The sequence below is a fragment of the Dermacentor silvarum genome, chromosome 7 (assembly GCF_013339745.2).
Source record: "Dermacentor silvarum isolate Dsil-2018 chromosome 7, BIME_Dsil_1.4, whole genome shotgun sequence".
Lineage (NCBI taxonomy): Eukaryota > Metazoa > Arthropoda > Arachnida > Ixodida > Ixodidae > Dermacentor > Dermacentor silvarum.
In genome coordinates this window covers 12,744,261-12,758,473 of record NC_051160.1, presented here as the reverse complement: position 1 = coordinate 12,758,473, position 14,213 = coordinate 12,744,261, and the positions used below count along the sequence as shown (strand labels likewise).

Genomic DNA, 14,213 nt, shown 5'->3' with positions numbered 1-14,213 from the left:
TCCCTCGCGCCCTTTCACTCGCACATACAGCGTACGGAGCGCGGCGACGATTTTATCACCGTTGACGTCATACAGAACCTCACGGCGATGGCGACGGTGACGGTGACGACGACGGCGACGCCGACGGCAGAAATCTGCTTTGGAGGGTCCATATAATTGCTATCGCAATAAAAAACCTGATAAGCAGCCAAGGATCTTTGAATGCTATCGCGTTCCACTCTTCAAGGTGAAGCTTAAGCGTCGTCCAATTCTGATGGTGTTTCGCTGTAGGCAACATTGAGGGGAATAGTGAAAACTGAGCCTTTCTAAATTTTGGACAGGCATCGCCTCGGGGCAACAGCAAACAGTTAATGAAATAATAAAGAAAAATCTCATATAGGGCCTTCACATTTGGTAAAAAACGGCTTAAATGTTTCCTGTAAAAATGTCTTCCCAGCAATGCATTTGTGTTTAAAAGTGAAGCCGACTTTAAGGGGATCAGTGTAAGCTTGGTCATTGTAAGCTGGCTTTCCCTCGTTGTGTGCTGCAGTGAAGAAAAATGTGATGCGAAAGGAGCCCGATAACACCATCGCGTTCCACTCTTAAAGGCGAAGCTTAAGCGTCCTCCAAATTTTTCTACTCTCACCATAGCTTAACGCGCGCGTTCCCGCTCTTGTGAATTCTAGGCAGGGTCTGTGGAGCGGCGACACGTTCCGGTCAGTGCTTCGCGACACGCTGCGGAGCAACTTCAGCGATAAGTTGAAGATCGGGGACATCAGTGGGTTCGCCGTAATCAACTCCATATTCGCCAATGACAGGGGCCACGGGCGCTCGGAGTCTTTCGGCATGGTAAGCATAGTATATACACAGGTATAGCACTTCCGTTTCCGACAATAGCTGGTTTCGTGTTTGCGTTTGCGGTGCTTTAGCTTCGGTGTCAACTCGGGTGTCCCAATGCGAATGTGAACCGCCGAAATTCTCGAATGCCCTCATTACACTTAGCCTTTTATTTACGGTGCATATAAACAAAAATAATGTTTATTTTATATCTAAATCTGCAAAACATATCGAGAATAAGTATAATCAAAGAAAATAAAGACGAACTGCGCGAACTTTTGCAGCAGTAGGGGGAAACCCCAGGAAGAAAACTGCAAGTGGGCTTCAATTCAAGCCACCTAAGGCTTTGTTTGGAGTTTGTACGGGCCGCTGTCATCGTATGTGAACCACAGGTGTACATTTCATTTGTTTTAAACTAATTTAAATTTCTTTCCCTTATTAGTCCACGTTGCGCCGCCTTCCACAGCTGATCATGTCGCCGCAGCACTGGGACCAGTGCTTAAATTACCAGCAGTGTCGAGTGTGAGCACTTAACACCACGCCGTTGCTACGAAATGCTTACGCATCATTCAGATAACTCCATGAGGGGAGTTTCTACGTAATTCTTTTTAGCACTGCCGGTGTTGTCAGAGAAGGTTACGTAACAGAGGACGGCATCCCACGTCTTGTGTTCGATGCTTGACGTACATAGCTAGCACGTCGGCGAGTGTTTTATTCAGGCGCTTTCGTCTGCGTGTGGTAGGCGGTTGTTCTCCGGTGACTTGTATGGCTGAAATGCAGGTAAACTCCGCCGTAAAAGTCATTCCTCTGTCGGGGATGAGGACTTGTGGGGCAACATGTCGTAAAAGGATGTTCTACTAGGATTTTCACTACTTCAGCCGCACAATGGGTAATGTATTTTGTAGCCTAGACGATCAACTCATTTCCGGATGTTTACGTCGACAAGACCTCCAATAAGTGCATCCCAATCTGCTGGAATGATCGGAAAGGTGGTTGAGTAGGTTGCAGCAATCCTGCTGGTCTTGTTGGCGGTTTCTTGCGTCGCTGACAATCTGCGCATGTGTGGGACGATATGAGCGACGTCAGCGGTCAGGCGCGCCCAGTAATGCTTCTTTGTATCCTCGAAGCGTACGGGAGAATCCGAGGTGCACAGCGGTATACTAATCCGTAACAAGGGAGATGGTAAAGAAATGAAGAAATATAAGCCTGGTTAAGCTTTGCTGATGAAGAAAATTTGCGAAACAAAAACAACCCACACTTCTTGCCTTCCTGTATGCATTGTGTTTTGTTGCGCTATATTTCTATCAGCAATGCAAGACCAATAACTAACCCAAATATGAATTCTTCCTGGTAAACTTGCTTTGAGTACTCTACAAAATAGTTAGCAAGGTAATATCCAGTAATATCAGCCCAACACTTCAGTCAACCCAGGAAAGAGGCTGGCTTCAGAATGCGGTATTCTACAATGTATCCCATACATATCACCAATCGTGTAATTGAAAAATATCTGCGGAATACAATCAATCTCTCTGCAGCTTTCATGGATGACGAAAAGGCATTTTATTTAGTTGAGATACCAGGCTGTCGTAGAGGCATTGAGTGCACGAAGCATACGTGAATATCTTAGCCAACATCTGTATGCACTCCACATCTACCTTATCTCCGCAAGAAAAGCGAAAAAATAGCCATCAGGAAAAGAGGGTCAGGCCAAAAGATATAATCAGTCCAATACTATTCACTACATGCTTGCAAGTATTTAAGCTATTAGACTGAGGACTAAGAGTGAGGACATAAACAATTTATCTCGGCAACCGGTCGTTTGCCGGTGACATTGCCTCGTTCATCAACGCTGGTGATTACTTGCAAGATATGATTGAGGACATTAGCCAACAAAGTGTAGGAGTAGGGTTGAAGATAAATGCGAACAAGACAAAGGTAATGCTCATTAGCTTGGCAAGAGAACGACAAATAATTATTCGTGGTCAGTCTCTGGAACTTGCGCAAGAGTAGAAATAGTCTAGGGCAAATATTCACGGGACACCCTGATTATGACAAGGAAATGTACGACAGCGGCAGCTTACCGCTATCCTTGTAAATAAGGTGTGCTATATCAATGCATTCTACCGCTAATAATGTATTGAACAAAATTGGAGGTTAACAGAGAAGCTTGAGAAGGAATTAAAGATGGCACTACGAGCGATGGAACAATTGTTTGGCCTAACGTTAAAAGACAGAAAAGCAGTGGCGCGGTTTATGGAGCAAACTGGCGTAACCGATATTTTATTCGATATCAAGAGGAAAGAAATGGACCTGGGCATGCCATGTAATATGTAGGGCGGATAACCACTGGGGTATTAGTTGCAGAATGGGTACCAAGGAAAAGGAAGTGCAGCAGAGGAGGCAGATAATTAGATGGGGTGATGAAATTAGAAAATTCGCAGGCATAAGGCTGGTTGAGCTGGCGCGAGACAAGAGTAATTAGAGATCCCTGAGAGATGCCTTCGGCTTGTAGTGCACATATAAAGAGGTTATTGATGAAGAGTAAATTTTTATTTAGGTTTTCCAGAGTTGTCTAGCTTGGCTTAATTTCCTCAAGTATCTGCCTAGTATGGTGAACCTATCGATGGTCTTTTTTTTTTTTTTATGAAGCTTGAGCATGGACTTTATAGTAATTATATATATTTTTTTTTCAATGCCGTCGCCAAATATGCGCGTGCAGTGTGTTCGTTACTTTTGCGAAATCTAAAGCATCTGCTTTGCCTTTCCCGTACTCACAAGTCACAACATCGGGTTAAACCTATCCGCAGGATCAGATGTCGCGCTTTATCCTGACGGTGGATATTGTATTAGCAAAGGTGGCCGACCCATCGCTGGAGACAGCACTTAGGATCGAGTTTTTTGTTCGCAGGCTTTCCGGTCAGGGGACAATCCCATCCTGGAACCCGACTGGGCCTACATTCACACGGCCGCCATTTGGCCGGGAGGAAGCATGTATGTCAACGAGACGATGCTGCAAGATGTACTCAGGTGGGTTGTAGATGTGCTGCTGCTGCAATAGTAATTTTTAAAGCGGGCGTTTTCTTGTTTTTTTTTTCCTCACTGCCTCAACCAGACAAACACAGAGCTGTTACTTCAGTGACTAACTGTGTTCTACTTCACTGCTGGCGTAAATTTTCGGTAGCGGCGTAATGGTGAACACGATTACGCCTCTTCTGAAACTTTATACCCACAGTGAAGTAGAACACACTCGTTTACTGCAATATTACATCTGTGGCGTCACCGATGGTGTCGTCGTCGCTGTATTGATAGAGTGTACTAGAATGAGGAAGTGGGTCCGCTGGACCCGCTCCCCCATTCTAGTGCACTCTATCGATACGGCTAGGAGGCCCGTCAAAATAGCGCAGTTGCAAAAGAGAGACGCTCCGTCACGTTAGTTCACTCGCAAAAGTGAGAGGGGCCACTTTTCGTTGAATTGCATGTTATGTGCACATAGTTTCACTAGTTGGTACATACGATACATACGCATAGATGCACTAGGTATATTTTCTTCTTTATTTCCTGCCCTAGCCTAAGCTAACCTAAACTACCTGGAACAGCAGTAATAAAGAAACGAACAAAAAAAAAAGCTACTCACGTACACGCAGCTCGAACCGCGGACCTCGCAGACGTGAACCCAGTGTTTTCCTACGACCCACCGCGGTGGCTTAGCGGCTATGGTGTTGCGCTGCTAAGCAAGAGGTCGCGGGATCGAATCCCGCCGTGGAGGCCGCATTTCAATGGAGGCGAAATGCGAAAACGCCCGTGTCCCGTGCATTCGGGGCACGTTAAAGATCCCCTGGTGGCCAAAATTAATCCGGAGTCCCCCACTACGGCGTGCCACATAATCAGATCGTGGTTTGGGCACGTAAAACCCCAGAATTCAATCATTTTGTGTTTTCCTACGTCGCCACCAATCACTAACGAGAAGATGTTTGTATAACATGGAACCGCAATCTCTTGGTTACACGTGTAGGGTGGCCGATGTAGTCGGCATAAGCACAAGCAACACCACTGATGAGACCAACATCATCTTGAGCCGAGGAGGAGGAAACAACGTTGAGTACAAGGCTGCTTCCCCGCCAAACCCCATCAGACCAGCGGCTCCAGGCGTCCGGGGAATGGTGAGCGGGAGGTTGCTCTTACATTTACATTATATTTATTGGTTGTTATATATATGAATGCGTCACCACTAGGGGTGAGAACGTGGAGAAAAAGTATGTTGTGTGTTTGAAGTATGGGGCGCGGGTCACGTGTAGAGTTGGAGATTGGGGGGCTGGGATAGCTAAGAGCGCGCGCGCACGTGTGTGTGTGTGTGTGTGTGTGTGTGTGTGTGTGTGTGTGTGTGTGTGTGTGTGTGTGTGTGTGTGCGTGTGTGTGTGTGTGTGTGTGTGTGTGTGTGTGTGTGTGTGTGTGTGTGTGTGTGTGTGTGTGTGTGTGTGTGTGTGTGTGTGTGTGTGTGTGTGTGTGTGTGTGTGTGTGTGTGTGTGTGTGTGTGTGTGTGTGTGTGTGTGTGTGTGTGTGTTTCAACCTTTTTCACGCATACAGTAAATTCCCGCAACAGTCTGTTCATATATTTCTTCTTGCGTTTTTCTTTCTCTAACTAAATAAATAAAGCGACTGTGGCGAAAATTTACTGTATCTATTTGTATCTCTTGAAAAAAAACTTACGGTAGCTTGCACTGGAGGTGCAATGCTAAAGAGACAGCGGAGCTGATGGGCACCTAGCTAGTCCTGGCTTTTGCACGTAGGCTAAGCGCTACCAAGTCATCCCTAACATTTCCCAGAATTTATTGATTATTTGTCGATTATCGATTAGCTATTAATTGGCTATCGATTGGCTATCGATGACTTACTAAGCTTAAGTAGTCCCAACCATGCTTATCTAGAATTAGCCAGGCTCAGCTTGGCAAGTTCCAGGGGTATTGCCATTGCGCTTGGACCCTTTCTGCACTACCGCCAGGATCGGCGCACATTTTCTGTTCGCGGTTGACACATTACGCCCGGTTTAAACAGCTCCGCTGTTAAAATGTTTGTCCACCGACCAAACTGTGGGGTAAATAAACCAAAGATAACCGCGAAGTTGCGCTTCCCATCTTTCTAAATACGCTTGACCCATATAAAAAAACAGTCATATGTATGTGACCATATAAAGCCAATAGACAATGAAGCCAAGGAAAGCACCGGGGAAATTAGCTGTGGTTGAAATTGGGATATCGAAACAATGAAGGAAAGGAAAGGAAAGGAAGTGGATGAAAAGATTACGTACTGCCAGTGTCAATCGAACCCACAGCCTCGGCATTATACGTGTGTGCTACACTATACCGATTTTTTACTACGGCGACGGCTACCACTCCGTCCACTAAGTTTGGTATTCATGTTTACTAGATCTAGCCCTGGGAGTGTTAGTCAGCGCCACTCAGACACTTACCAATTTGGCGAACGCGATTTTAATCATGAATCCGGCCGGCATCTCAAATAGGGTGCGACGTAATGCTAACGCATTTCTCTAGCATTCACCGCTAAATCGCCACTTAATTTTGATTTCGTCTTTTCGGCCGCAGCTTGACATACTGGCGGAGTTTCCGCACTGGAAGCAAGTTCTCGGTCACCAGCAGCTGTGTTTCTCCCTCACGACGTCCATCAACTACGTGCGCAGTAGCGCCGACAAGATCGACTTCGTCTCAGACATTCGTTTGAGTGAAGATGTACAGCGATACCATCGGATAAGGGTGACTCAGCTTCTGTCAATCTCTCCAATGCTTACTTGCTCCGTGCCCTAAGAAGTGCTAGCAACGAACACACAAGTCAAATAACGTTGTAGACAGGTGCACACCGAACGAACAACGCTTTCATAACACGGTTGATGAGGAAAATTAGCCAACGTACACAGGAATGGAAGCCAAGGACAAGAGCTGCTCCCAACTGATTAATAGCGTGCTAAGGTTGAAGACTGGGGGTGTTGGTATGGCATATTAGAAATTGGATTGCGCTACATTTCGACGGGAGACACAGAACAGAAACGATGTGTGTCCGCACTCTGTGTTCGACTTCTGTGTGTCGCGTCAAAATGTTGCGCAATCCAACTTCTAGATGCTTATTAGCAGCAAGGGGGTTTACCTATATGTCACCTTGTCACGCATGCGCACAATAAAATGCAGAAGCGTCGCAGGGAGAACACTTGTGTATGTTAGAGAACATACACGTGTCCTATTCAGCAATTCAAAACCAACAAGCTCAACAATTATTCCATAACATGGCGTGTTCAACAAAGCTTAGCGGGAACAAAATGAGCAAGGCGACCTAACAAGGCTTCTTGAACAGCGCTTACCGTGAACAACGCTTGCGGAACAGAACGAAACAGTTTGCGGGAACAAAACTTTCGCCTTACGCGATCTTATCACGTTAATTCAGTTGCTGAAACTTATGCGGAAAAACACGTTAAAAATATTTTTACTTTTTCGTACAAGCGCTAACTGGAATACCTTACCCGCCGATGTGTTCGGATGTAAGTCATTAGCGTCCTCTTGGCAAGCGATAAAAGACGTTGTACCATCTTATTTAGATCGTGTCACACTGATGTTGCACTTACTTCTAACCTTTCTTTCAGCGGCATGCACACGTGCGATATCTATCTTTAATAAGTTTCTCTATATGTAACATGAGGTTAGGATGTTCGATGCTCTCATGAATTGTACTAGTCGTACACCGTGATTTAAGACCTGTGCATCGTGCTTCCTATATGTGAAGTTTTTTGCCCCCTATTATTCTGGCATATGTATCATTTTAAGTTAATATGATAGTGTTTCTTGGTTGCTATTTGCTTGTTTATATCTTGTATTGTATGTTTCTTTGTCCTCGACCTATTAAGGCCTCAAATGTAGGTCAGCAATATGTCAAAATGTTTTAAAAGTTTTAAAAAAAATATGTGAGCACATCACGTAAGTAGCGCAAAAAGATTGATGACATGTTTGTAGAAATGCATTACCAACTCCCTTTACTTTACAATACTCCTTTTATAACATGTAAATTGTAGCCAACTATAAATAACAAGGAAAGCTATTTACATTATATTCTAGCTAAAAAGGTGAGGTTCGATCAATTTAATCGAGTTGTGTCGGAACTCGTTAGTGCACCTTCACACCGCAATGTACGCGCTTGATGTGGGAATGATGACGATGAGTCAGTCTACCAGCCTGTCAGTCGATTTCTCGATAACTCCATCAGTCGGTCAGCCAGTTGGTCGGTCGCGGACACAGAAGACCCTGTTTAGCTTGACTCTAGTCTGACTCTGTGAAGAGACATGAGAGGTGTAGCATAAATTGGAGGTCGTGGGATACGGCCTCGTTTCGGCGAGGTCCTCGTGGCCAACAGTGAAATACCACTACTCTCATCGTTTCTTTACTTACTCGGTGGAGCGGGAAGCGGACCATTGAGTTGTCCACGCTTCTAGCCCCAAGCGATGGGCCCCCGGTCTCCCTTCGGGGCGGCACCGGTCGGACCTGCGCGACCTGTTCCGAGGACAGTGTCAGGCGGGGAGTCAGTACATCGGTCAGCCAATGAGGCGTTCGATAAGTTCATATCCACAAAAACGCTGCATTAGTACTTCGACTTGGCCAAGGCATTCGCGCTACACTGCAAACTTAGCCGCTACTTTAAAAGAAAGGCCATTAAAAATAGAATGATGACAAAAATGACAGGTCATGGGGCTATGCTTCATTTAGTTGATTTCAATGCGCTATCGTTGTCAGGAGATAAAGAAAAGCTAAACGCACTTATTCTAACGCCTGTCTCCCTCTACCACGTGACCGGTTTCGCCCACACACACACGCGCGCACACACTTTTTTCGCTATGACACTCGTAATGCAAAATAATTAGTGCACTAGTAGCTGGTATGTCTCGTTTTGAAGGGAGGTATTCGGCAGGCGGCATAACGGCCTCCGAATGCCTCTACGCCTCTGCTGTGCTGTGTGCGTCGTCATCATCATCATCATCATCATCATCATCATCATCATCATCATCATCGTCATCATCGTCATCATCGTCAGCCTATATTGATGTCCACTGCAGGACGAAGTCCCCTCCCTGCGATCTCCAATTACCCCTGTCTTGCGCTAGCTGATTCCAACTTGCGCCTGCGAATTTCCTAACTTCATCACGCCACCTAGTTTTCTGCCGTCCTCGACTGCGCTTCCCTCAATTCCGTCTCAATGTCTCGTTCTGCTTGGCGCCCCCTATGTGTGCAGTTCACCACCAAGGACAGCAAAGACCGATACCCGGTTGAAGCGAAAAACACCAGCTATCACTTCGACAATACGACGCATACACACTTCTGGCACCACCTTCGCAACGGCGACTTGTTGACCTTGTTTGCATACGACACAAACGACACGCTGGCATACAAGGTAAATCACCTTCGAGACGATGTGGCCCCAATGAATCAGTCTGGCGAAAAAGAAAATTGTGACTGCAAGGCTACTGATCGACTTTCAAACGCCCACTACAACATTGCAGTTTAGCTAAATTGGTTGTGAGTGAGTAGTGTGTAGAATTTAGGCAATATTGACTAAGCTGCAGGGCTGGTAATTTCCGATTGTCTTAATAAACAGTAATTAAATAGCGCCATAGTGGACGACGCGTGCAGCTGGTGGTTAGCGAACATAATGCAAAGTCCACCGCGTCGCCTCTGAGATTTACAGCATCCCGAGAACGCCACTGAATCTCGCAAGGCATGACATGGACCTGCTCTGGTTCGCAACATTCTGGGTCATGCGTCATGGTGAACTGTAGTAATGGTACTTTCTTCTTAGTTTCGGTATCTGAAACGTCTTTTGGCTCCAGCATTCTGACGCGTACACTGGTATTTGAAACGCAAAATTTATGTACAGAGGTTGCTGTATATCTAAACTATTTGAAGCAAGGCTTTTTATCGGGTCGAACATTTCGTTGCAGTTTACTTTTAACCTGCGATTAATCGATTGAATGTCTTAATCGCGACTTATGAACTCACGTTTGTGACTGCACATCTCCTACTAGGCAGGTTGTCGTAAAGTAAACGATGCTAAACTTCGCTAGCGAAATCGGGAATTCGCCTTCGGCGGCGAAGCTTACTCGCTCGTTGACTCACTTGGACCCGATAAATTCGACTAGGCCCGTCTGAGCCCGATTGAGTCGTGTTGCGGCTCGGAAAGCATACTTAAGTGAAAGTCTGAATTGGGGTGAGTCGAGTTGAGTCGAAATTGACATAAGTTTGATTCAGAGTGTGTTGCAGTGACTCGGACCTTGTGTGAGTTCGGGGCTTATTCAAGTAACTCTGTATTGCGATTGATTCTAAGTGCCTTTAGTCCACGAAAATTAGTGAGAGGTCGACTGAATCTTACTCTTATGTGTCCGTGATTAAGGCTGAAGTGTCATTATTCTTCCAGTTTGAGTAAGCAGGTGCTTCTTCGAGCCTTGGTGAGCTCGAGTGTAAGTCAGCCTGAGTCTCCTTTTTTTTTTGTGTGTGTGTGTGAATCAGAATGAGTTCGGCAAGGTCTTACTTATGGCGATCTTGAGCTTGATAAGGGCCAGGTTGGGTCTGATCTTGGTGGGTTTGAGTGGAAGTAAGCCAGACTGTGTATGATTCTGGTGAGTCTGCGCCTGATTGAGCCTGAAGTATAAGGGATGTTCTTTGTTTTACCAAGTCAGATTAGAGGTGTGATTGAGAATAGTTGCAGTACTTTGGTAGATGTCGCCGCCCTAAAGCAGCACTTCAGCGTGGGTGTGTATGAAAGTCATACCCAGGAATCTTGAACATTGCGACTGTGGTCATTGTTTAACTTCCCCACAATGCCCCAGCGTAACTTGATGGGCAGCAATTTCAAAAATTATATTTCAGAAAGCCGCCTAAATTTCTACTTCCAGTTAGCAACGTCGAGAGGTTGTGCTCTTCTAATAACATGCGTATTTACGGCACTTAATCGTAACTTTTCTGTGTTTTAATCCTAACCGAAACACTGGTATCACTCAGCAAAGACATCAGCAGTACGCCTAAGAGCCGTAAATGCGCATGCTAATAAAATAGCGTACCCTATTGACGATTCTAACAGAAAGTTCAAGCGGGTTTCTGAAATATTATAATTTTTTAATATGCCGCGCATTCAGTTACGTTGGTGCATTTCCGTGAAGTTCAACAAACGACCTCAAGAGCAATGTTTAAAATTCCTGGGAATGCAATGCAGCGGTTGGCCTAGTGAAACACGTAGTGAGGTCGATCTATGCGCATTTTATTCAATGTGTGCTCGCAGATAGACGAGATGCTCAAGGCTTACGGGAACGACAAGTGCGTCGTCTTCGAAGACTTGGGTGAGGATGACGAAGAGAGGAGTTTCGACGCCAGTGGAATGCACGTCCGCTTCGGGAAGTTGGAGATGCTCAAGGCCGTGCAGACTGCGATGGTGAACAAGTACGGGGACCCTTTCCCCTGATAGACGGATCGGCGTGGACGCTTCTCTAGAGTGCACGTCAGTCCGGCTGCCCCGGCCATTTTATTCAAGCGCACAGCAGTGAGAGTGACGTCACCATCAAGGACGTGTGAGGGCACTTAACGGGTTGTTTAGAACGACGGCCCTTATTTTATAGAGAGAAGACTGCTGTTGTGCTTGTCAAGTTCGTCGGCATCCGTGGACTGCCACGTCATTGTTAATTTAAGGTGACCTATAGTTCTCACGCTTGAATCGTCGCGTGAATCTTTGTGTGTGCTTAGTTTTTTTTTCTCTGTTCTCGGGGCTATGAACGCAATCACCATAGACGTGATATCTCCTGCGATCACTTTGTTTTGATTGGTAGATCACATGACCCGGTCAGCACACAGAACCTTAATTTTGAGAGGCGTGTCGCGATAGTCTTGTTTCGTAATCATAACGCTCACACTTGAACTGCAAACCCGACGTGAACATGTGTTTATTTTTGTTTTTGTTTTTGACTACATGAATACAATCGCCATTAAGCTTAACGTGTTATCAGTTGGTCCCATTTCAGCGAGTCCACATGATCTACATGGCAAATGTTAAGTGCACTGTGTCGTCGACGATGCATGACATCGTTGATATCAATTATTATAAAATTAGTTACCATGCGTCTGTTTCATTAGAAGTTCATTTTATTAGAATCGAACGCAATTTACATGCTCGCTTTTTTTTTCAACGAGTAGTTTGTAATTTTCCTTCCTCACGTCGGCCTTATGCTGACTCCACGTTGCAGGTCAGCTAGGAATACACTGCAATAAAACAGTGACTTCAGCGATTCGGTTATGCCTCATTTTGTAAATTTGGTGGTTCTAATTTTTATGTGGCGTTATCTTATATGAAAATGTCGGCTAGGAGTTTGTACGTCTGCGTACCTGCGTATGAGACGTCACTATAGAACAGCCGGCCACGACCGCGCTCCAATAACTGCTGCTCTATTTGATGGAGTCCGTGGCTGAATTCCACCGTCAGCAACTGCTGCTGCCTTTCGGTTGTCAGAGTGGCGCACATTCACGATGAATTTTCTAGCGATAGCCTGTTTGGAAGTATTTTCAGTCCACCTAACCGGCTGGTTACTGCAAGAGCACACCAGAACGCAGAGCACTCCCGCAACTCATTGAAATAATAAATTCTGGGGATTTACTTGTCAAAACCACGACACGATTATAGGGCAAGCCGTAGTAAGGGATCGGAGATTTTGACCACCATGGGTTTTTTTCAACACTCACCCAATGCACGGTACACCGGTGCATTTTCGCATTTTGCCCCTCTCGAAATACGGTCGCCTCGTAGAAATCTTGCCACAACATATACGTGTTACATACGCAAAGGAATTACATTTTCTATGGTGTGTTTCAAACCCTGTTCCTCCGGCACAGAAGATCGATGCTCTAACCATTGGTCCACGCGTACGCATGCCTAAAAAGGCCACGACCTTCGAAATTCCCTCGTACCGGCGCTTTGAGACGCTTTGCGCGTTACCCCGTACCTTTTAGCTACAATTTACGTATAAAATGTGGGTGCACGCATCTTTTACCTCATGATTTGCTCACGATGAACTTATATCAGTGTCACACAGTCACTTTCGATCACGATTTCTGCTCGATCCGTATCCAGACAATCGGCAGACAAACGAGATAGTATTGTTGCGGGGAAGAATATGTACAGGGGATATATATTACAAGGAGAACGCGTAGCTCTAAAGTACAAGCAGAGCGATACCACTGATCGATGTCAACCATAGAGTTTCTCACTATATTACACTGAGAAACACTATGATGTCAGCGCCGCATCATCTCCCTCTTCTCCTAGTAACGTGTTTCTATAGCGGCACAAACTACTACGTAACATTAACTCCCTGCGGCGGAAGTACCGTCTCGGTGCATTTTAGTGTGTTGAATGAGTGTTCTAAGTATAAGGCATCAGTCGGGGAAACGTGTACGATGTCAGTCACTGGTGAAGTCACTGCTGGGATTGTCTGTGGTGTTACTATGTCACAATATTTTATTGAAAAAAGATTAGCTTTGTATTCCAATTTGTGCAGCATACTATACACATATGATAAGTGCTTTGGACCCGTTAACGACCACTGGTGCGTTTTAGCTCACCTAAACTCTATCCGAATTGTTGGACCGTGTATCAGCGATCATTATCAATCGCGATCGAAAAGTGACCGTGTGACACCGGTATTGGAAGCTGCGAGACGTGTTCGTGCCCAAAATTCGCTGCGCGGTTCTCATCGTACGGTGGCGCGTTTCTACAAGGTCAAGCACGCCGTGTCTTAGAATTCAACATTTTTTAATGTTGAATAAAGCTACACTGTGAAATAATTTATACTCTTAGGAGTGAATAAAGGTGTAAATGTGTCAAAATCTGTTAACGTGGTATATAAGGGTGTGAGTGTTAGACACAGTTACTCTTATGCACATTTAAGGGTGTAAATTATTTTAGAGTGGTGGGTGAGACAATTCACTTCCCATCTGTCATCATAGTGTGAATAAAGAGACCAGCTCATTGCATACGGCACGTGTTGCCGAAACAAAGGAAGATTCGCTTAAATGGATGGACATCAGGCGTGTGATCTGTTTATTTGCTTTTCTTTTTCTTTTTCTTTCTTCGCCCCCCCCCCCCCTTATTTTTTCTGGAATTTTGACTTCTTCCCCTCCGCAAAAAAAAATAAATAAAAAATAACGGCCCCAAACCACACCCAGCAATTTTGCACACTGACAAGAGCTCTAATCTAAATGCAGGCACAACGGGATGAAGCAAATCTTACGTTGGGCAGCCACTTAACCGATTTGGCTGGAATATGTTGCACACGAGAGAAAAAATAAGTCAAATACTGAACAACGGTT

The 14,213-nt window shown here is 45.3% G+C and overlaps 1 protein-coding gene across 1 annotated transcript in view; it reads left to right on the top strand.

Moving 5' to 3' along the window:
- Positions 1-12,127, top strand: part of LOC119458503 (uncharacterized) — a 161,661-nt gene extending 149,534 nt beyond the window's left edge. The window contains exons 15-20 of the mRNA XM_049670914.1: positions 666-828; positions 3,725-3,843; positions 4,829-4,976; positions 6,417-6,584; positions 9,100-9,258; positions 11,140-12,127. Of these exons, the coding sequence (XP_049526871.1) occupies positions 666-828; positions 3,725-3,843; positions 4,829-4,976; positions 6,417-6,584; positions 9,100-9,258; positions 11,140-11,319 (937 nt within the window). The 3' untranslated portion in view covers positions 11,320-12,127. The remainder of the gene's footprint in view (positions 1-665; positions 829-3,724; positions 3,844-4,828; positions 4,977-6,416; positions 6,585-9,099; positions 9,259-11,139) is intronic.
- Positions 12,128-14,213: the final 2,086 nt, after the last annotated feature.